The sequence below is a fragment of the Oncorhynchus mykiss genome, unplaced genomic scaffold, assembly GCF_013265735.2.
Source record: "Oncorhynchus mykiss isolate Arlee unplaced genomic scaffold, USDA_OmykA_1.1 un_scaffold_119, whole genome shotgun sequence".
NCBI classification, from domain to species: Eukaryota; Metazoa; Chordata; class Actinopteri; order Salmoniformes; family Salmonidae; genus Oncorhynchus; species Oncorhynchus mykiss.
In genome coordinates this window covers 419,609-442,909 of record NW_023493660.1, presented here as the reverse complement: position 1 = coordinate 442,909, position 23,301 = coordinate 419,609, and the positions used below count along the sequence as shown (strand labels likewise).

Here is a 23,301-nt window from a genome sequence, read left to right as displayed (position 1 = left end):
AGGAAGGTTCAATAACCCCAGTTATGACTTCCAGTTGAAAGGAAGGTTCAGTAACCCCAGTTTCAGAGAGCATCAGTGTTTAACATCAGTGTTTAACACAACTCAGAGCATCAGCCCAGGTCCATTACAACCACAATGCATTTCTGCTTTGTCCTCTCACATTTGTTGCTTTCAATATCTTCTGTTTTGTACTTTTCCCCCATTTCAAACTCGTACCTCGTCCCATAGCCCTAAGGTCTGCAGGTAAGATGGGATGACATTTTTCCAGATGTCAAACTTTACTTCCTAGATCCCCAGCCAACCATCACAACTACATCAATCACTGTGTTGTGATGTCTCATTGATTTGTTGTACTCCATCATACTGACTGGACAGTTTGCTCATGATGCTTTTAACTATGTCCTTTCATTTGACTTCCAATGACTTGTGATGTATCAGTATTGTGTCTGTTGGATGTAGTCTTTCTGCAGTCATGCTGCCTCTGCTTGGTTCAGTCTGTATCAGTATTGTGTCTGGTGGATGTAGTCTTTCTGTGGTCATGCTGCCTCTGCTTGGTTCAGTCTATCAGTATTGTGTCTGGTGGATGTAGTCTTTCTGCGGTCATGCTGCCTCTGCTTGGTTCAGTCTATCAGTATTGTGTCTGTTGGATGTAGTCTTTCTGCGGTCATGCTGCCTCTGCTTGGTTCAGTCTGTATCAGTATTGTGTCTGGTGGATGTAGTCTTTCTGTGGTCATGCTGCCTCTGCTTGGTTCAGTCTGTATCAGTATTGTGTCTGGTGGATGTAGTCTTTCTGCAGTCATGCTGCCTCTGCTTGGTTCAGTCTGTATCAGTATTGTGTCTGGTGGATGTAGTCTTTCTGTGGTCATGCTGCCTCTGCTTGGTTCAGTCTATCAGTATTGTGTCTGGTGGATGTAGTCTTTCTGCGGTCATGCTGCCTCTGCTTGGTTCAGTCTATCAGTATTGTGTCTGGTGGATGTAGTCTTTCTGTGGTCATGCTGCCTCTGCTTGGTTCAGTCTGTATCAGTATTGTGTCTGGTGGATGTAGTCTTTCTGCAGTCATGCTGCCTCTGCTTGGTTCAGTCTGTATCAGTATTGTGTCTGGTGGATGTAGTCTTTCTGTGGTCATGCTGCCTCTGCTTGGTTCAGTCTGTATCAGTATTGTGTCTGGTGGATGTAGTCTTTCTGCAGTCATGCTGCCTCTGCTTGGTTCAGTCTGTATCAGTATTGTGTCTGGTGGATGTAGTCTTTCTGCGGTCATGCTGCCTCTGCTTGGTTCAGTCTATCAGTATTGTGTCTGTTGGATGTAGTCTTTCTGCGGTCATGCTGCCTCTGCTTGGTTCAGTCTGTATCAGTATTGTGTCTGTTGGATGTAGTCTTTCTGCGGTCATGCTGCCTCTGCTTGGTTCAGTCTGTATCAGTATTGTGTCTGTTGGATGTAGTCTTTCTGCGGTCATGCTGCCTCTGCTTGGTTCAGTCTATCAGTATTGTGTCTGGTGGATGTAGTCTTTCTGCAGTCATGCTGCCTCTGCTTGGTTCAGTCTATCAGTATTGTGTCTGGTGGATGTAGTCTTTCTGCAGTCATGCTGCCTCTGCTTGGTTCAGTCTATCAGTATTGTGTCTGGTGGATGTAGTCTTTCTGCGGTCATGCTGCCTCTGCTTGGTTCAGTCTATCAGTATTGTGTCTGGTGGATGTAGTCTTTCTGCGGTCATGCTGCCTCTGCTTGGTTCAGTCTGTTCAGTTGAGATGCTGCATTCCTTTGGTTTGGACTGATTCTTTATCTAACTTGAAGTGATTTGTGTTAATGTGACCATCTCTACCAAAGTAGAGACCACGGCACAGTGTCTTTAGACAGTATTCACACCCTTTGACTGTTTCCACGTGTTGTTTTGTTACAGCCTGAGTTTTTGTGTCGTCGGTGAGTGGATAAACCGCCTCTACCATCCGTTCTATTGGCCAACGTGCAATAACTGGAGAATAAACTGGATGATCTACGATCGAGATATCGTACCAACGGGACATTAAAAACTATAATATCTGGCCTCCCGGGTGGCGCAGTGGTTAAGGGCGCTGTACCGCAGCGCCAGCTGTGCCATCAGAGTCCCTGGGTTCGCGCCCAGGCTCTGTCGTAACCGGCCGCGACCGGGAGGTCCGTGGGGCGACGCACAATTGGCCTAGCGTCGCCCGGGTTAGGGAGGGCTTGGTCGGTAGGGGTGTCTCATCGCGCACCAGCAACTCCTGTGGCAGGCTGGGCGCAGTGTGCGCTAACCAAGGTGCACGGTGTTTCCTCCGGCGCATTGGCGCATTCCGGTTTGGATGCGTGCTGTGTTAAGAAGCAGTGTGGCTTGGTTGGGTTGTGTATCGGAGGACGCATGACTTTCAACCTTCGTCTCTCTCGAGCCCGTACGGGAGTTGTAGCGATGAGACAAGATAGTAGCTACTACAACAATTGGATACCACGAAATTGGGGAGAAAAAAAAAGAAGAAAAAAACTATAATATAGTCGTGGCTAAACGCCGACACAGAGAATAGCTGGCCGGGTTATCTGTGAGACGAGGCGGTGGAGGTGTGTGTCTAGGTGTGTTATTTGTCAATAACAGCTGGTGTGCGATGTAATATTTAATATAATCTTTAATATTAAAGAAGTTTTGAGGTATTGCTCACTATTTACCAAGAGAGTTCTCATCTGTACTATTCGTAGCAGTCTATTTACCACCACAAATCCGTGCTGGCACTAAGCGCACACTCAACCAGCTGTATAAGGCCATAAGCAAACAAGTAAATGCTCATCCAGAAGCGGCGCTCCTAGTGGCCGGAGACTTTAATACAGGCAAACTCTCATCCAGAGGTGGCGCTCCTAGTGGCCGGGGACTTTAATACAGGCAAACTTAAATCAGTTTTACCAAATCTGGCAAATCTGACCATAATTATATCCTCCTGATTCTACCAGATGAGCTAACTGCCTTTTATGCTTGCTTCGAGGCAAGCAACACTGATGCATGCATGAGAGCACCAGCTGTTCCGGACGACCGTGTGATCACGCTCTCCGTAACCGATGTAAGCAAGACCTTTAAACAGGTCAACATTCCCAAGGCCGCTGGGACAGAAGGATTACCAGGACGTGTACTCAGACCAACTGGCAAGTGTTTTCCCTGACCGAGTCTGTAATACCGACATGTTTCAAGAACACCACCATAGTCCCTGTGCCCAAGGTAACCTGCCTAAATGACTACCGCTCCATAGCACTCACGTTGGTAGTCATGAAATGCTTTGAAAGGCTGGTCATGGCTCACATCAACACCATCATCCCAGACACCCTGTACCCACTCCAATTCACATACCACCCCAACAGATCCACAGATGACGCAATCTCAATCGCACTCCACACTGCCCTTTCCCACCTGGACAAAAGGAACACCTATGTGAGAATGCTGTTCATTGACTACAGCTCAGCGTTCAACACCACAGTGCCCATGACGCTTATCACTAAGCTGGGACTAAACACCATCCCCCTGCAACTGGATCCTAGACTTCCTGACGGGCCGCCCCCAGGTGGTGAGGGTAGGTAGCAACACATCTGCCACACTGATCCTCAACACTGGGGCCCCTCAGGGGTGCGTCCTCAGTCTCCTCCTGCACTCCCTGTTCACCCACAACTGCGTGGCCAAGCACGACTCCAACATCGTCATTACGTTTGCTGACAACACAAGAGTGGTAGACCTGATCACTGACAACGATGAGACAGCCTATAGGGAGGAGGTCAGAGACCTGGCAATATGGTGCCAAGAGAACAGCCTCTCCCTCAATGTGAGCAGGACAAAGGAGCTGATTATAGGACTATAGGAAAAGGAGGGCCGAAAAGGCCCCCATTAACATCAACGGGGCTGAAGTGGAGCTGGTCGAGAGTTTCAAGTTCCTTGGCGTCCTCATCACCAACGAACTATCATGGTCCAAACACACCAAGACAGTCGTGAGGAGGGAACGACAACAGTATTTGATTTGGACTTTTTCCACTTTTTGTTACGTTACAGCATTTTTTCTAAAATATATGAAATACATTTTCTTATTCATCAATCTACACCCCATAATGACAAGGTGAAAAGAAGTCTTCATTTTTTTTTTGCAAATATATATAAAATAAAAATAAAAACTTATTTACATAAGTATTCAGACCCTTTGCTATGAGACTCAAAATTGAGCTCAGGTGCATCCTGTTTCCATTGATCATCCTTGAGATGTTTCTACAACTTGATTGGAGTCCTCCTGTTGAAAATTAAATTCATTGGACATGATTTGAACAGGCACACATCTGTCTATATAAGGTCCCACTGTTGACAGTGCATGCCAGAACAAAGCCATGAGGTCGAAAGAATTGTCCGTGGAGCTCCGAGACAGGATTGTGTTGAGGCACAGATCTGGGGAAGGGTACCAACAAGTATCTGCCGCATTGAAGGTCCCCAAGAACACAGTGGCTTCCATCATTCTTAAATGGAAGAAGTTTGGAACCGCCAAGACTCTTCCTAGAGCTTGCCACCCGGCCAAACTGAGCAATCGGGGGAAAAGGACCTTGGTCAGGGAGGTGACCAAGAACCTGATTGCCACTCTGACAGAGCTCCAGAGTTCCTTTGTGGAGATGGGAGAACATTCCAGAAGGAAAACCATCTCTTCAGCACTCCACCAATCAGACCTTTATTGTGGAGTGGCCAGACGGAAGCCACATAACAGTTTGCCTATAGGACTCTCAGACCATGAGAAACAAGATTCTGTGGTCTGATGAAACCAATATTGAACTCTTTGGCCTGAATGCCAAGCATCACGTCTGGAGGAAACATGACAACATCCCTACGGTGAAGCATGGTGTTGGCAGCATCATGTCTGGAGGAAACATGACAACATCCCTACGGTGAAGCATGGTGTTGGCAGCATCATGCTTTGGGGATGTTTTTCAGCGGCAGGAACTGAGAGACTAGTCAGTATCGAGGGAAAGATGAACAGAGCAAAGTACAGAGAGATCCTTGATGAAAACCTGCTCCAGAGCGCTCAGGACCTCAGACTGGGGTGAAGGTTCCAAGACAATGCAGGAGTGACTTCGGGACAAGTCTCTGAATGTCCTTGAGTGGCTAAGCCAGAGTCCGGACTTGAACCTGATCGAACATCTCTGGAGAGACCTGAAAATAGTTGTGCAGTGACATTCCCCATCCAACCTGACAGAGCTTGAGAGGATCTGCAGAGAAGAATGGGAGAAACTCCCCAAATACAGGTGTGCCACGATTTCAGCATCATACCCACGAAGACTTGAGGCAGTAATCGCTGCCAAAGGTGCTTCAACAAAGTACTGAGTAAAGGATCTGAATACTTATGTAAATATGATATTTCAGTTTTGTATTTTTCATGAATTTTCTAACATTTCTAAAAGCCTGTTTTTGCTTTGTCATTATGGGGTATTGTGTGTAGATTGATGAGTGGAAAAAACAATGTAATCCATTTTAGAATAAGGCTGTAATGTATTAAAATGTGGAGAAAGTCAAGTGGTCTGAATACTTTCCGAATGCCCTGTGTATGTAGTAGTGTTTTATTTTTCATAAATTCAATTTTAATTTTTCTTACACTTTAACATTCAAGTATTTTGTGTAAAGTGTTGACAAAATGACACTTAAATCCACATTAATCCCACTTTGTAACACAACAAAATGTGGAAAATGTCAAGGGGTGTGAATATTTTCTGACTGCACAGTAACTTGTTGCTTGCTAGCTACTCTGTTGACAGTTTTACAAGAAGACGTGGTAGCTAACTAGCTTGTTAATTGTTGATAAACAAATGAGTGAATGTGCTAGAAAGCTAAACAGCTAGCTAGTTGATAGGTGTGGCTAGCTAAACAGCTACCTAGCTAGCTAGTTGACTGCTGTGGCTAGCTAAACAGCTAGGTAGCTAGCTAGTTGATAGCTGTGGCTAGCTAAACAGCTACCTAGCTGACTGCTGTGGCTAGCTAAACAGCTACCTAGCTAGCTAGTTGATAGCTGTGGCTAGCTAAACAGCTACCTAGCTAGCTAGTTGATAGCTGTGGCTAGCTAAACAGCTACCTAGCTAGCTAGTTGGCTGCTGTGGCTAGCTAAACAGCTACCAAGCTAGCTAGTTGATAGCTGTGGCTAGCGAAATAGCTGGCTAGCTAGTTGACTGCTGTGGCTAGCAAAACAGCTACCTCGCTAGCCAGTTGATAGCTGTGGCTAGCTAAACAGCTACCTAGCTAGCTAGTTGACTGCTGTGGCTAGCTAAACAGCTACCTAGCTAGCTAGTTGACTGCTGTAGCTAGCAAAACAGCTACCTCGCTAGCTAGTTGACTGCTGTGGCAAGACAAAAAGGACTCGTTTTGAAAATTGGATTATTTATCCTTGAGGCTTTAAAAGTGTTTTCCTGTTATTATGAGCATTGAAAGCAACTGGGAAATGTCCATGGCAGGTATTGTTGTCATTTTAGCTTGTTACATAACTTCTGAGTGATAGGAAGCAGGAGCAACACCACCAATCAGCATGCACCACTGTGCACATGCCCGTCATTACTATGACAACTAGTGTAATCTAGCCATGTCACACACATCTGATTTGGTCGCTTGTAACTTGCTGTTTGCACAGGGATGGACAGGGATGGCAGTAGAGATGGCCATTAAGCTAGAACGCTAGTGACATTTTTGTATTTTCAAATATCCCATAGCCCAGATTTTGTACCCGGGTTAGTACTAGCCATCTACTAGCCCAGCTGGCCAGTGCCCAAAACCCTTAAATTCCACGTTAGCGCTGTTCATGTAAAACAGGTGTTGGTCCCAGTCCCTTTATCTAGCGCTAGTTATCAGACAGCTCATACATCATCATTGTGTTTTACCTTGCTACTTCATTCAAACCTTTTCTTCATCTAGAATGCTATACACACCATAGACCTGCTGTATGTCATTTTACACACCATCACATACCATACATCTAAAATCCCCATACCTCTACCATACATCTATAATCCCCATACCTCTACCATACATCTATAATCCCCATACCTCTAAAATACATCTATAATCCCCATACCTCGACCATACATCTATAATCCCTATACCTCTACCATACATCTATAATCCCCATACCTCTACCATACATCTATAATCCCCATATCTCTACCATACATCTATAACCCCATACATCTACCATACATCTATAATCCCTATACCTCCACCATACATCTATAATCCCCATACCTCTACCATACATCTATAATCCCCATACCTCTACCATACATTTATAATCCCCATACCTCTACCATACATCTATAACCCCATACATCTACCATACATCTATAATCCCATACCTCTACCATACATCTATAATCCCCATACCTCTACCATACATCTATAACCCCATACCTCTACCATACATCTATAATCCCCATACCTCTACCATACATCTATAATCCCCATACCTCTACCATACATCTATAATCCCCATATCTCTACCATACATCTATAACCCCATACATCTACCATACATCTATAATCCCTATACCTCCACCATACATCTATAATCCCCATACCTCTACCATACATCTATAATCCCCATACCTCTACCATACATTTATAATCCCCATACCTCTACCATACATCTATAATCCCCATACCTCTACCATACATCTATAACCCCATACATCTACCATACGTCTATAACCCCATACATCTACCATACGTCTATAACCCCATACATCTACCATACATCTATAACCCCATACCTCTACCATACATCTATAACCCCATACATCTACCATACATCTATAATCCCCATACCTCTACCATACATCTATAATCCCATACCTCTACCATACATCTATAATCCCCATACCTCTACCATACATCTATAACCCCATACATCTACCATACATCTATAATCCCTATACCTCTACCATACATCTATAATCCCATACAGCTACCATACATCTATAATCCCCATACCTCTACCATACATCTATAATCCCATACATTTATAATCCCCATACCTCTGATGTCCAGTCAGTGGTTCATTCTGTGCTGTGCTGTGGGTTATATTTATATTGTATAGAGGTTAGTTGCATGTTGTAATGAGTTGTCTTTCTGTTCACCACACCCTCTCATCACCCCCCTGCCTGCCTGCCCCGCCACCCCCTGCCTGTTGTTGCTGTGGTAACTTGGTACTGCTGTAAACAACAGTCTGCGGTCCTTCAGTTCGGATAGGTCCAACACCCTGAACAGGACCTCTTACACCAGAGACAGCATGATGATCGAAGAGATACTGGCTCCTACCAAGGATATGGTACAACCTGTCTGTCTCTGTCTCTGTCTCTGTCTCTGTCTGTCTGTCTGTCTGTCTGTCTGTCTGTCTGTCTGTCTGTCTGTCTGTCTGTCTGTATCTTCTTCCTCTCCTCCCTCTCTCACCCTCCTCCCAACTCAAATACATGTTTCTTCTCTCCTGCTGCATCAGGGTGTCTTTAAAGACATGTCCTTCATAACTGAGCCTCAGAATAATACTGTTGTATTCTTAGTTGACCTTCAGATGCAGCAAATGGGATTAGCATCTGCTGCTGGATATGTTCTGATAGTTCTATTAGAATAGTTCTAGGTTCTACTAGTTCTATTACTATAGTTATAGGTTCTACTAGTTCTATTATAATAGTTCTAGGTTCTACTAGTTCTATTAGAATAGTTCTAGGTTCTACAAGTTATGTTAGAATGGTTATAGTTTCTACCAGTTCTATTAGAATGGTTCTAGGTTCTACTAGTTCTATTAGAATGGTTCTAGGTTCTACTAGTTCTATTAGAATAGTTCTAGGTTCTACTAGTTCTATTAGAATAGTTCTACTAGTTCTATTAGAATAGATCTAGGTTCTACAAGTTCTGTTAGAATGGTTATAGTTTCTACCAGTTCTATTAGAATGGTTCTAGGTTCTACTAGTTCTATTAGAATGGTTCTAGGTTCTACTAGTTCTATTAGAATAGTTCTAGGTTCTACTAGTTATATTAGAATAGTTCTAGGTTCTACTAGTTCTATTAGAATGGTTATAGGTTCTACTAGGTCTATTAGAATAGTTCTAGGTTCTACTAGATATTTTAGAATGGTTATAGGTTCTACTAGTTCTATTATAATAGTTATTGGTTCTACTAGTTATATTAGAATGGTTCTAGGCTCTACTAGTTCTATTAGAATAATTATAGGTTCTACTAGTTCTATTAGAATAGTTCTAGGTTCTACTAGTTATATTATAATGGTTCTAGGTTCTACTAGTTATATTAGAATAGTTCTAGGTTCTACTCACAAAACTGCTGGTTTTCATCTAGTTTGAGTTATTATATGAAAACTCACGAAGCTTCTTATTTATATTCATGTCAGTGTTCTTGTGTTCCACAATGCTTTATTGCAATGCTTTTATCACTGCTAAATTGTCGGACTCTGTATGTCTGTTTGATTCTGTATGTATGTCTGACTGACTCTGTCTGTCTGTCTGTCTGTTTGGTTCTCTGTCAGACTCTCTGTCTTACTCTCTGACTCTGTCTGTCTGTCTGTCTGTTTGGGTCTCTGTCTGACTCTCTGTCTGTTTGGGTCCCTGTCTGACTCTCTGACTCTGTCTGTCTGTCTGTCTGTCTGTCTGTCTGTCTGTCTGTGTCTCTGTCTGTCTGTCTGGGTCTCTGTCTGGCTCTCTGTCTGTCTGTCTGTCTGACTCTCTGTCTGACTGTATGTCTGTCTCTGTCTGCTTCTCTGTCTGCTTCTCTGTCTGACTCTCTGTCTGTCTGTCTGTCTGTCTCTCTGTCTCTCTGTCTGGCTCTCTGTCTGTCTGTCTGTCTGACTCTCTGTCTGACTGTATGTCTGTCTCTGTCTGCTTCTCTGTCTGCTTCTCTGTCTGACTCTCTGTCTGTCTGTCTGTTTGTCTGTCTCTCTGTCTCTCTGTCTGACTGTCTCTCTGTCTGACTGTCTGTCTGTCTGACTCTCTGTCTGACTCTCTGTCTGACTCTCTGTCTGTCTGTCTGTCTGTCTCTCTGTCTCTCTGTCTGGCTCTCTGTCTGTCTGTCTGTCTGACTCTCTGTCTGACTGTATGTCTGTCTCTGTCTGCTTCTCTGTCTGCTTCTCTGTCTGCTTCTCTGTCTGACTCTCTGTCTGTCTGTCTGTCTCTCTGTCTCTCTGTCTGACTGTCTGTCTGTCTGACTCTCTGTCTGACTCTCTGTCTGACTCTCTGTCTGTCTGTCCGACTCTCTGTCTGACTCTCTGTCTGACTGTCTGTCGGACTGTCTGTCTGTCTCTCTTTCTGACTGTCTCTCCGTCTGACTGTCTGTCTTGTCTGTCTGTCTGTCTGACTCTCTGTCTGACTCTCTGTCTGACTCTCTGTCTGTCTGTCTGTCTGTCTGTCTGTCTGTCTGTCTGACTCTCTGTCTGACTGTCTGTCTGTCTGTCTGTCTGTCTCTCTGTCTGCTTCTCTGTCTGACTCTCTGTCTGCTTCTCTGTCTGTCTCCTTCAGAACCTGGCGTTGGCCAGCAGAGACTGTGACTCTGACTCTCAGAGACACTACAGCTGGACTGCTGACACCTTGGACAACATCAACATGGTCTCCAGCCCCATACACTCTGGGTAAGTAGACAGTAGACCATCAGTAGACTACCTCTATACACTCTGGGTAAGATACAGACTGACTCTATATCTACAGTAGAACATCTCTATACACCCTGGGTAAGATACATACTGACTCTATATCTACAGTAGAACATCTCTATACACTATAGATAGAGACTCTACAGTAGAACAGTCCTATAGACTCTGGGTAAGATACAGACTGACTCTATAGATACAGACTCTACAGTAGAACAGTCCTGTAGACACTGGGTAAGATACAGACTGACTCTATAGGTACAGACTCTACAGTAGAACAGTCCTATAGACTCTGGATAAGATACAGACTGACTCTATAGATACAGACTCTACAGTAGAACCGTCCTATAGACTCTGGATAAGATACAGACTGACTCTATAGATACTGTCTCTACAGTAGAACAGTCCTATAGACTCTGGGTAAGATACAGACTCTACAGTAGAACAGTCCTATAGACTCTGGGTAAGATACAGACTGACTTTATAGATACAGACTCTACAGTAGAACAGTCCTATAGACTCTGGGTAAGATACAGACTCTACAGTAGAACAGTCCTAAAGACTCTGGATAAGATACAGACTGACTCTATAGATACTGTCTCTACAGTAGAACAGTCCTATAGACTCTGGGTAAGATACAGACTCTACAGTAGAACAGTCCTATAGACTCTGGGTAAGATACAGACTGACTTTATAGATACAGACTGTACAGTAGAACAGTCCTATAGACTCTGGGTAAGATACAGACTGACTCTATAGATACAGACTCTACAGTAGAACAGTCCTATAGACTCTGGGTGAGATACAGACTCTACAGTAGAACAGTCCTATAGACTCTGGGTAAGATACAGACTCTACAGTAGAACAGTCCTATAGACTCTGGGTAAGATACAGACTGACTCTATAGATACAGACTCTACAGTAGAACAGTCCTATAGACTCTGGGTAAGATACAGACTGACTCTATAGATACAGACTCTACAGTAGAACAGTCCTATAGACTCTGGGTAAGATACAGACTGACTCTATAGATACAGACTCTACAGTAGAACAGTCCTGTAGACTCTGGGTAAGATACAGACTGACTCTATAGATAATGTCTCTACAGTGGAACAGTCATATAGACTCTGGGTAAGATACAGACTCTACAGTAGAACAGTCCTATAGACTCTGAGTAAGATACAGACTCTACAGTAGAACAGTCCTATAGACTCTGGGTGAGATACCGACTCTACAGTAGAACAGTCCTATAGACTCTGGGTAAAATACAGACTCTACAGTAGAACAGTCCTGTAGACTCTGGGTAAGATACAGACTCTACAGTAGAACAGTCCTATAGACTCTGGGTAAAATACAGACTCTACAGTAGAACAGTCCTATAGACTCTGGGTAAAATACAGACTCTACAGTAGAACAGTCCTGTAGACTCTGGGTAAGATACAGACTCTACAGTAGAACAGTCCTGTAGACTCTGGGTAAGATACAGACTCTACAGTAGAACAGTCCTATAGACTCTGGGTAAGATACAGACTGACTCTATAGATACAGACTCTACAGTAGAACAGTCCTGTAGACTCTGGGTAAGATACAGACTCTACAGTAGAACAGTCCTGTAGACTCTGGGTAAGATACAGGCTGACTCTATAGATACAGACTCTACAGTAGAACAGTCCTGTAGACTCTGGGTAAGATACAGACTGACTCTATAGATACTGTCTCTACAGTAGAACAGTCCTATAGACTCTGGGTAAGATACAGACTCTACAGTAGAACAGTCCTATAGACTCTGAGTAAGATACAGACTCTACAGTAGAACAGTCCTGTAGACTCTGGGTAAGATACAGACTCTACAGTAGAACAGTCCTGTAGACTCTGGGTAAGATACAGACTGACTCTATAGATACTGTCTCTACAGTAGAACAGTCCTATAGACTCTGGGTAAGATACAGACTCTACAGTAGAACAGTCCTATAGACTCTGGGTGAGATACAGACTCTACAGTAGAACAGTCCTATAGACTCTGGGTAAGATACAGACTCTACAGTAGAACAGTCCTATAGACTCTGGGTAAGATACAGACTCTACAGTAGAACAGTCCTATAGACTCTTGTTATGGAACTGCTTCATCAAATTATTTAATGAATCTCTATGTTGGTGAATGGAAGGTCATACCTTGGTTTCTCTCCCTCTCTCTCTCTCTCTCTCCCCCCCCTCTCTCTCTCGCTCTCTCTCGATCTCTCTCTCCCTCTCTCTCCCTCTCTCTCTCTCCCTCTCTCTCTCTCCCTCTCTCTCTCTCTCTCCCTCTCTCTGTGTATCTCTCTCAATGTCTCTCTCTCCCCCTCTCTCTCTCTCTTTCTCTCTCTCTCTTTCTCTGTTTCTCTCTCTCTGCCTCTCTCTGCCTCTCTCTCTCCCCCCTCTCTCTCTCTCTCTCTCTCTCTCTCTCTCTCTCTCTCCCTCTCTCTCTCTCTCTCTCCCCTCTCTCTCTCTCTCTCTCTCGATCTCTCTCGATCTCTCCCTCTCTCTCTCTCTCCCTCTCTCTCTGTGTATCTCTCTCTCTATGTCTCTCCCCCCCTCTCTCTCTCTTTCTCTCTCTCTCTTTCTCTGTTTCTCTCTCTCTGCCTCACTCTCGCTCTCCCCCCCCCCCCCTCTCTCTCTCTCTCTCTCTCTCTCGATCTCTCTCTCCCTCTCTCTCTCTGTATCTCTCTCTGTGTATCTCTCTCTCTATGTCTCTCTCTCCCCCTCTCTCTCTCTGCCTCTCTCTCTCTGCCTCTCTCTGTCGCTCTCTGTCTCTCTGTCTCCCTCCCTCTCTCTGTCTCTCTCTCTTTTTCTCTCTCTCTCTCTCTGTCTCTCTCTCTCTGTCCCATCCTCTATTTCCTCCTTCTTACCTGAAATTCTCTGTTTCTTCATCCTCCCTATATCATAGTTGTAGTATTAGTTTGTTTATATTACTACTTCATGTATAGTCCTAGAATATTTCTAATACTAGTTTATATAGTACTCGTTTATGTATAGTACTAATTTATACATTATACTAGTTTGTGTATAGTACTAGTTATTTATAGTACTACTTCATTTCTAGTACAAGTTTATAGTACTTGTTTATAGTACTAGTTTATTTATAGTACTACTTAATTTATAGTACTACTGTATTTAAAATGACTACTTAATTGATAGTACTAGTTTATTTATAGTGCTACTTTATAGTACTACTCCATTTATAGTACTGCTTTATTTATAGTATTTTTTATAGTACTAGTTTATTTATAGTACTGCTTTATTTATAGTACTGCTTCATTTATAGCACTGTTTTCTAGTACTACTCCATTTATCTACTGCTTTATTTATAGTACTACCTTATTTATAGTACTGCTTTATTTATAGTACTGCTTTATAGTACTACTCCATTTATAGTACTGCTTTATTTATAGTACTAACTTATTTATAGTACTGCTTTATTTATAGTACTGCTTTATTTATAGTAGTACTTCATTTATAGTACTGCTTTATTTATAGTACTGCTTTATTTATAGTAGTACTTTATTTATAGTACTGCTTCATTTAAAGTACTACTTTAATTATAGTACTACTTCATTTATCTACTGCTTTATTTATAGTACTACTCCATTTATAGTACTGCTTTATTTATAGTACTACCTTATTTATAGTACTGCTTTATTTATAGTACTACCTTATTTATAGTACTGCTTTATTTATAGTACTACCTTATTTATAGTACTGCTTTATTTATAGTACTACCTTATTTATAGTACTGCTTTATTTATAGTACTACTTCATTTATAGTACTGCTTTATTTATAGTATTACTTCATTTATAGTACTGCTGTATTTATAGTACTACTTCATTTATAGTACTACTTTATTTGGGCGGCAGGTAGCCTAGTGGTTAGAGCGTTGGGCCAGTAACCCCGAAAGATTGCGAGATCAAATCCCCGAGCCGACAAGGTTTAGATCTGTCATTCTGCCCTTGAACAAGGCAGTTAACCCACTGTTCCTAGTCCGTCATTGTAAATAAGAATTTGTTCTTAAATGACTTGCCTAGTTAAACAAAGCGTAAATAAAAAATATAAATAAATAATAGAATAGCACTTGTTTATTCATAGTACTACTTAATTTATAGTACTACTTCATTTGTAGTACTGGTTTGTTTATAGTACTAGTTTATGTATAGTCAAACTTTATTTATAGTACTAGTTAATTTTTAGTATTACTTAATTTATACTACTAGTTCATTTATAGAACTACTTCATTTATAGTACTAGTTTATGTATACTACTAGTTTATGTATATGTACAACTTCATTTATTAAATAGTTCATATGTAGTACGAATTAATTTATAGTCCTACATTATTTATAGTACTAGTTTATAGTGCTAGTTTATGTATAGTACTAGCTTATTTATAGTACTAGTTTATTTATAGTACTACTTCATTTATAGTACTAGTTTATTTATAGTACAAGTTTATTTATAGTACTAGTTTATGTATAGTACTAGTTTATTGTACTACTTAATTTGTAGTACTAGATTATTAATAGGACTAGTTTATAGTACTAGTTTATTTATATCACTACTTTATTTATAGTACTACTTTATTTATAGTACTAGTTTATTTATAGTACTACTTTATTTATAGTACTAGTTTATTTATAGTACTACTTTATTTATAGTACTACTTCATTTATAGTACTAGTTTATTTATAGTACTAGTTTATTTATATCATTACTTTATTTATAGTACTAGTTTATTTATAGTACTACTTCATTTATTGTCTTTATTTATTTAGAACTACTTCATTTATAGTACTAGTTTATTTATAGTGCTAGTTTATTCATAGTATAAGTTTATGTATAGTACTAGTTTATTTATAGTACTAGTTTATTTATAGTACTACTTCATTGATAGTACTTGTTTATTTATAGTACTACTTAATTTATAGTACTAGTTTATTTATAATACTAGTTTATTGTACTACTTAATTTGTAGTACTAGATTATTAATAGGACTAGTTTATAGTACTAGTTCATTTATATCACTACGTTATTTATAGTACTAGTTTATTTATAGTGCTAGTTTATTCATAGTACTAGTTTATTCATAGTACTAGTTTATAGTACTAGTTTATTTATAGTACTAGTTTATTTCTGTCTTTATTTAACCCCCTAGTATGACTCATAATGATGACTGTGGTTTTTCCTGCTCCTTTTCCTCTCCTCCTGCAGCTTTTCCTCTCCTCTACCTCAGTATGACTCCAGGTGATGATTGGTTACTCTATGTTGTTACCACGGTTACTCTATGTTGTTATCACGGTTTCTGTTACCATAGTTTCTGTTACCACGGTTACTGTTGCCACGGTTTCTCTCAGTGCTTGTTTTATCTGTAATCTACCTCACCTGAATCTACCTCAACACTTAGTAAAGAGACGCATCGGAAGATAGGAATGAAATTATTACAAGTAACCCACAATAGATGACATTCTCACATTCTTGTGTCTAGATTTGTACGCGTTCTTAAACTGACATCAGTCCCATTAATTTCATATTGATATAATTTGTATTGGCTGAGTTGCCGCAGGCATCCTCAACACTATCAGCCATAACCTAACAACCATGTTGTTGTAGTAAATGGACTAACTAGCAGAGTGAATAAAGATGTACTATCAGCCATAACCTAACAACCTCCCTCCCTCCCTCCCTCCCTCCCTCCCTCCCTCCCTCCCTCCCTCCCTCCCTCCCTCCCTTCCTTCCTTCCCTCCCTCCTTACATACTTCCTTCCTAACCTCCCTCCCTTCCTTCCTTTCCTCCACCCCTTCCTTCCCTCCCTCCCCTTCCTGTCTGTCTGTCTGTCTTTCTGTCTGTCTGTCTGTCTGTCTGTCTGCCTGCCTCCCTTCCTTCCTTCCTTCCTTCCTTCCTTCCTTCCCTCCCTTCCTCCTTCCTTCTCTCCCTCCTTCCCTCCGTCCTTCCCTCCCTCCCTCCCTCCCTCCCTCCTGTAGGTTCCTGGTCAGTTTCATGGTGGACGCACGTGGCGGCTCCATGCGTGGGAGTCGTCATAACGGAATGCGCATCATCATCCCGCCCAGGAAGTGCACGGCTCCGACACGCATCACCTGCCGCCTGGCGAAGAGGCACAAGCTGGCCACGCCCCCACCGATGGTGGATGGAGAGGGATTGGCCAGCAGGCTGGTGGAGGTGGGGCCTGCTGGAGCTCAATTCCTGGGGTAGGCCTTCACATTGTTTATTTACCTGTTTGTTAGTTTTGATGCTTCTTTCCTCATCTCCATGGAAGCCATCTGTTCTTGTAGTGTTTGGTGTTGATTTGTTATAGTGTGGTGTTTCAGTGTTTAGATAGAGGAGCTTGCCCACCTTTGTTCCCATGCCAACACAGACCCCAGTAGACACCAGCACTACTAAACTATTGTAGGTCAGTCTGCTGCTTCTTCACATAGCATCATGCAGATAGCGCTACTCTACGTAGTTGAACACTTCTACCATGTGTTGGATAGTCATTGAAAGAGACCGCTTATAGTCTCCATAGTTGGAGACTTAATTGAAAGAGACTGCTTATAGTCTCCATAGTTAGACACTTCATTGAAAGAGACTGCTTATAGTCTCCATAGTTAGACACTTAATTGAAAGAGACTGCTTATAGTCTCCATAGTTGGACACTTCATAGAAAGAGACTGCTTATAGTCTCCATAGTTGGACACTTCATTGAAAGAGACTGCTTATAGTCTCCATAGTTGGACACTTCATAGAAAGAGACTGCTTATAGTCTCCATAGTTGGACACTTCATTGAAAGAGACTGCTTATAGTCTCCATAGTTGGACACTTCATAGAACGACTGCTTATAGTCTCCATAGTTGGAGACTTCATTGAAAGAGTTGCTTAGAGTCTCCATAGTTGGACACTTCATAGGAAATACTGCTTAAAGACTAAACAAAAGAACGCAGCCTCCACACAGTGATGCTAATGGTGTCTTAGAGGTAGCATTACAGAACTAGCCTCCACACAGTGATGCTAATGGAGTATTAGAGGTAGCATCACAGAACTAGCCTCCACACAGTGATGCTAATGGTGTCGTAAAGGTAGCATCACAGAACTAGCCTCCACACAGTGATGCTAATGGTGTATTAGAGGTAGCATCACAGAACTAGCCGCCACACAGTGATGCTAATGGTGTCTTAGAGGTAGCATTACAGAACTAGCCTCCACACAGTGATGCTAATGGTGTCTTAGAGGTAGCATTACAGAACTAGCCTCCACACAGTGATGCTAATGGAGTATTAGAGGTAGCATCACAGAACTAGCCTCCACACAGTGATGCTAATGGTGTCGTAAAGGTAGCATCACAGAACTAGCCTCCACACAGTGATGCTAATGGTGTATTAGAGGTAGCATCACAGAACTAGCCTCCACACAGTGATGCTAATGGTGTCTTAGAGGTAGCATTACAGAACTAGCCTCCACACAGTGATGCTAATGGTGTCGTAGAGGTAGCATCACAGAACTAGCCTCCACACAGTGATGCTAATGGTGTCTTAGAGGTAGCATCACATAACTAGCCGCCACACAGTGATGCTAATGGTGTCTTAGAGGTAGCATCACAGAACTAGCCTCAACACAGTGATGCTAATGTTGTCTTAGAGGTAGCATCACAGACCACTTCAGGTGTGGTCAGATGGCCATTTGTTCATGTGCTGTGTTGTAGGAATGCCAGTTTGTTGCTCATATCATCTTCTGTGTCTCTTATTGCTGCTTGGATGTGACTCAGTAAACTGCACCTTCCTAGAAAGCTCCCATGTCTAGACGATGGAGAGATGTTGGTTAGCCGAGTCCTGCAGCTGGGGCCACCAGGAACTAAGTTTATTGGGTAGGAGGAGCATCCATTAGAGAGACATCAGGCTATCCATGATAGATAATATTAGGACCATCCCATAGAGCAGGGGTTCCCAAACTTTTTCACTCTGGGCCCCCCTTTCCAGCATTGGGGAACATCCCGTGCCCCACCCCCCAACCCGGCCTGCACGCGCGTGTGCCACGTCTACTTAAATGGGCTCAAGCACTGTTCTTGTTGGTGTAGAGAAGTTTGTATGTTAAAAGTGTTGTATTCATGTGATATTTGAGTGAATAAAAGATGACAACAATATCTATTGGCTAAAAAACATGACAAGAGGAACTGATGATGCACTACCCAGTTTAGAAAATTATACTGTTACAACTTTCAAGAGTAAGTTTAAAGTTTATTTAAGTTTAAGTAAGTTTATTTAATTTTATTTTTTTTATATTGGGGGGGGGGGACACCCCACAGTTTGGGAACCACTGCCATATAGAGACATCAGCCTGTCCATGCTAGGTAATATTAGCATCATCTCCATCACGACCATGTGATTACCACAGAGAGACATCAGGCTGTCCATGCTAGGTAATATAGCACCATCTCCATCACGACCATGTGATTACCACAGAGAGACATCAGGCTGTCCATGCTAGGTAATATTATCACCATCTCCATCACGACCATGTGATTACCACAGAGAGACATCAGGCTGTCCATGCTAGGTAATATTATCACCATCTCCATCACGACCATGTGATTATCACAGAGAGACATCAGGCTGTCCATGCTAGGTAATATAGCACCATCGCCATCACGACCATGTGATTACCACAGAGAGACATCAGGCTGTCCATGCTAGGTAATATTATCACCTTCTCCATCACAACTATGTGATTACCACAGAGAGACATCGGGCTGTCCATGCTAGCACCATCTCCATAATGACCATGTGATTACATTAGGCTGTTCATGCTAGGTAATATAGCACCATCTCCATCACGACCATGTGATTACCACAGAGAGACATCAGGCTGTCCATGCTAGGTAATATTATCACCATCTCCATCACGACCATGTGATTACCACAGAGAGACATCAGGCTGTCCATGCTAGCACCATCTCCATAATGACCATGTGATTACATTAGGCTGTTCATGCTAGGTAATATAGCACCATCTCCATCACGACCATGTGATTACCACAGAGAGACATCAGGCTGTCCATGCTAGGTAATATTATCACCATCTCCATCACGACCATGTGATTACCACAGAGAGACATCAGGCTGTCCATGCTAGGTAATATTATCACCATCTCCATCACGACCATGTGATTACCACAGAGAGACATCAGGCTGTCCATGCTAGGTAATATTATCACCATCTCCATCACGACCATGTGATTACCACAGAGAGACATCAGGCTGTCCATGCTAGGTAATATTATCACCATCTCCATCACGACCATGTGATTACCACAGAGAGACATTAGCCTGTCCATGCTAGGTAATATAGCACCATCTCCATCACGACCATGTGATTACCACAGAGAGACATCAGGCTGTCCATGCTAGGTAATATTATCACCATCTCTATCACGACCATGTGATTACCACAGAGAGACATCAGGCTGTCCATGCTAGGTAATATTATCACCATCTCCATCACGACCATGTGATTACCACAGAGAGACATCAGGCTGTCCATGCTAGGTAATATAGCACCATCTCCATCACGACCATGTGATTACCACAGAGAGACATTAGCCTGTCCATGCTAGGTAATATTATCACCATCTCTATCACGACCATGTGATTACCACAGAGAGACATTAGGCTGTCCATGCTAGGTAATATAGCACCATCTCCATCACGACCATGTGATTACCACAGAGAGACATCAGGCTGTCCATGCTAGGTAATATTATCACCATCTCCATCACGACCATGTGATTACCACAGAGAGACATCAGGCTGTCCATGCTAGGTAATATTATCACCATCTCCATCACGACCATGTGATTATCACAGAGAGACATCAGGCTGTCCATGCTAGGTAATATAGCACCATCGCCATCACGACCATGTGATTACCACAGAGAGACATCAGGCTGTCCATGCTAGGTAATATTATCACCTTCTCCATCACAACTATGTGATTACCACAGAGAGACATCGGGCTGTCCATGCTAGCACCATCTCCATAATGACCATGTGATTACATTAGGCTGTTCATGCTAGGTAATATAGCACCATCTCCATCACGACCATGTGATTACCACAGAGAGACATCAGGCTGTCCATGCTAGGTAATATTATCACCATCTCCATCACGACCATGTGATTACCACAGAGAGACATCAGGCTGTCCATGCTAGCACCATCTCCATAATGACCATGTGATTACATTAGGCTGTTCATGCTAGGTAATATAGCACCATCTCCATCACGACCATGTGATTACCACAGAGAGACATCAGGCTGTCCATGCTAGGTAATATTATCACCATCTCCATCACGACCATGTGATTACCACAGAGAGACATCAGGCTGTCCATGCTAGGTAATATTATCACCATCTCCATCACGACCATGTGATTACCACAGAGAGACATCAGGCTGTCCATGCTAGGTAATATTATCACCATCTCCATCACGACCATGTGATTACCACAGAGAGACATCAGGCTGTCCATGCTAGGTAATATTATCACCATCTCCATCACGACCATGTGATTACCACAGAGAGACATTAGCCTGTCCATGCTAGGTAATATAGCACCATCTCCATCACGACCATGTGATTACCACAGAGAGACATCAGGCTGTCCATGCTAGGTAATATTATCACAATCTCTATCACGACCATGTGATTACCACAGAGAGACATCAGGCTGTCCATGCTAGGTAATATTATCACCATCTCCATCACGACCATGTGATTACCACAGAGAGACATCAGGCTGTCCATGCTAGGTAATATAGCACCATCTCCATCACGACCATGTGATTACCACAGAGAGACATTAGCCTGTCCATGCTAGGTAATATTATCACCATCTCTATCACGACCATGTGATTACCACAGAGAGACATTAGGCTGTCCATGCTAGGTAATATAGCACCATCTCCATCACGACCATGTGATTACCACAGAGAGACATCAGGCTGTCCATGCTAGGTAATATAGCACCATCTCCATCACGACCATGTGATTACCACAGAGAGACATCAGGCTGTCCATGCTAGGTAATATAGCACCATCTCCATCACGACCATGTGATTACCACAGAGAGACATCGCTTGGGCTTTTCCCCTCCTGGCTGTTTCAGCTCTTCCTGCTTGTTGGGCATGATACTCACTGCTGCACCAGTATCCTGCTATCATGACTGCTGATCCTTTCCCAAGTTTGGTTACTAGCCTGAAACCTCCCCTAACAATATGACTTTGATCTGAATGATGGAGAAGGCTGGGTCCTCAGTCTCTGATAAGTTTCTACTTCCCTCACTAGGTAGTATCTCCTGTCACTTTAATGTCCAGAACGGGAGTAGATTGCAAGGAGGGACTTACATCTGGTTATATATCATGCCTACATCGCTGGTTCTTTTCCAGTTCTGTGTCATTCTGAGATCTCATACTGAGACTGTCTACCTTCACATAGTGCAGCTTCTCGTCAGCTTCAGACTTGTCTAACTGCTCCATGCATCGTGTCTGTTCTAATAAATCCAGCTCATTGACATATGTTCCCATTCCGTTACAGACGCTACCATGAAAGTCTTTCAGGTCTATTTGCTCTGCATGTGCACCTCCCATCCTCATCTTCAATACCTCTCCAACAACAACTTAAGATATGAGTATAGAAGTCATGTGACATCATACCAACAGCATCTTCACCTCTCCTCTGTCATCCCAGTCGGCTCAGGAGGGGCGGCCATATTGGGGCTGTAGTGTTGTAGTTTGTGTGTAACCACTGAGAAAGCCCTGTGGTTCCCCCTACAGCCCTGTGATCGTGGAGATCCCCCATTTTGGTTCTATGAGGGGGAAGGAGAGGGAGCTGATCATGCTGAGGAGTGAGAATGGAGAGACCTGGAAGGAACATCAGTACGACTGCAAGACAGATGACCTCAATGAGCTGCTCAACGGCATGGATGAAGGTATGGACTATATTATAGGACTATCATTGAGATGGATGACAGTATCGACTTTTATCTACCTCCACAGAGCTGGACAGTTCAGTGTAATAATCATTCTGTTGTCTCTACCTCCACAGAGCTGGACAGTTCAGTGTAATAATCATTCTGTTGTCTCTACCTCCACAGAGCTGGACAGTTCAGTGTAATAATCATTCTGTTGTCTCTACCTCCACAGAGCTGGACAGTTCAGTGTAATAATCATTCTGTAGTCTCTACCTACACAGAGCTGGACAGTTCAGTGTAATAATCATTCTGTTGTCTCTACCTCCACAGAGCTAGACAGTTCAGTGTAATAATCATTCTGTTGTCTCTACCTCCACAGAGCTGGACAGTTCAGTGTAATAATCATTCTGTTGTCTCTACCTCCACAGAGCTGGACAGTTCAGTGTAATAATCATTCTGTTGTCTCTACCTCCACAGAGCTGGACAGTTCAGTGTAATAATCATTCTGTTGTCTCTACCTCCACAGAGCTGGACAGTTCAGTGTAATAATCATTCTGTTGTCTCTACCTCCACAGAGCTGGACAGTTCAGTGTAATAATCATTATGTTGTCTCTACCTCCACAGAGCTGGACAGTTCAGTGTAATAATCATTCTGTAGTCTCTACCTACACAGA

The 23,301-nt window shown here is 42.6% G+C and overlaps 1 protein-coding gene across 9 annotated transcripts in view; it reads left to right on the top strand.

Annotated features, from left to right (window-relative positions):
* The window catches only part of LOC110512780 (ankyrin-3), a 115,464-nt gene that overhangs the window by 43,814 nt on the left and 48,349 nt on the right, over positions 1–23,301 (top strand). For 3 of the 9 annotated variants that reach the window (XM_036972076.1, XM_036972074.1, XM_036972075.1), the window contains 6 exons: positions 229–243; positions 8,215–8,317; positions 10,512–10,621; positions 16,649–16,873; positions 18,428–18,526; positions 22,491–22,645. In XM_036972076.1, the coding sequence (XP_036827971.1) occupies positions 229–243; positions 8,215–8,317; positions 10,512–10,621; positions 16,649–16,873; positions 18,428–18,526; positions 22,491–22,645 (707 nt within the window). The remainder of the gene's footprint in view (positions 1–228; positions 244–8,214; positions 8,318–10,511; positions 10,622–16,648; positions 16,874–18,427; positions 18,527–22,490; positions 22,646–23,301) is intronic. The other 6 variants (XM_036972078.1, XM_036972079.1, XM_036972077.1 and 3 more) reach the window with 6 other exon arrangements.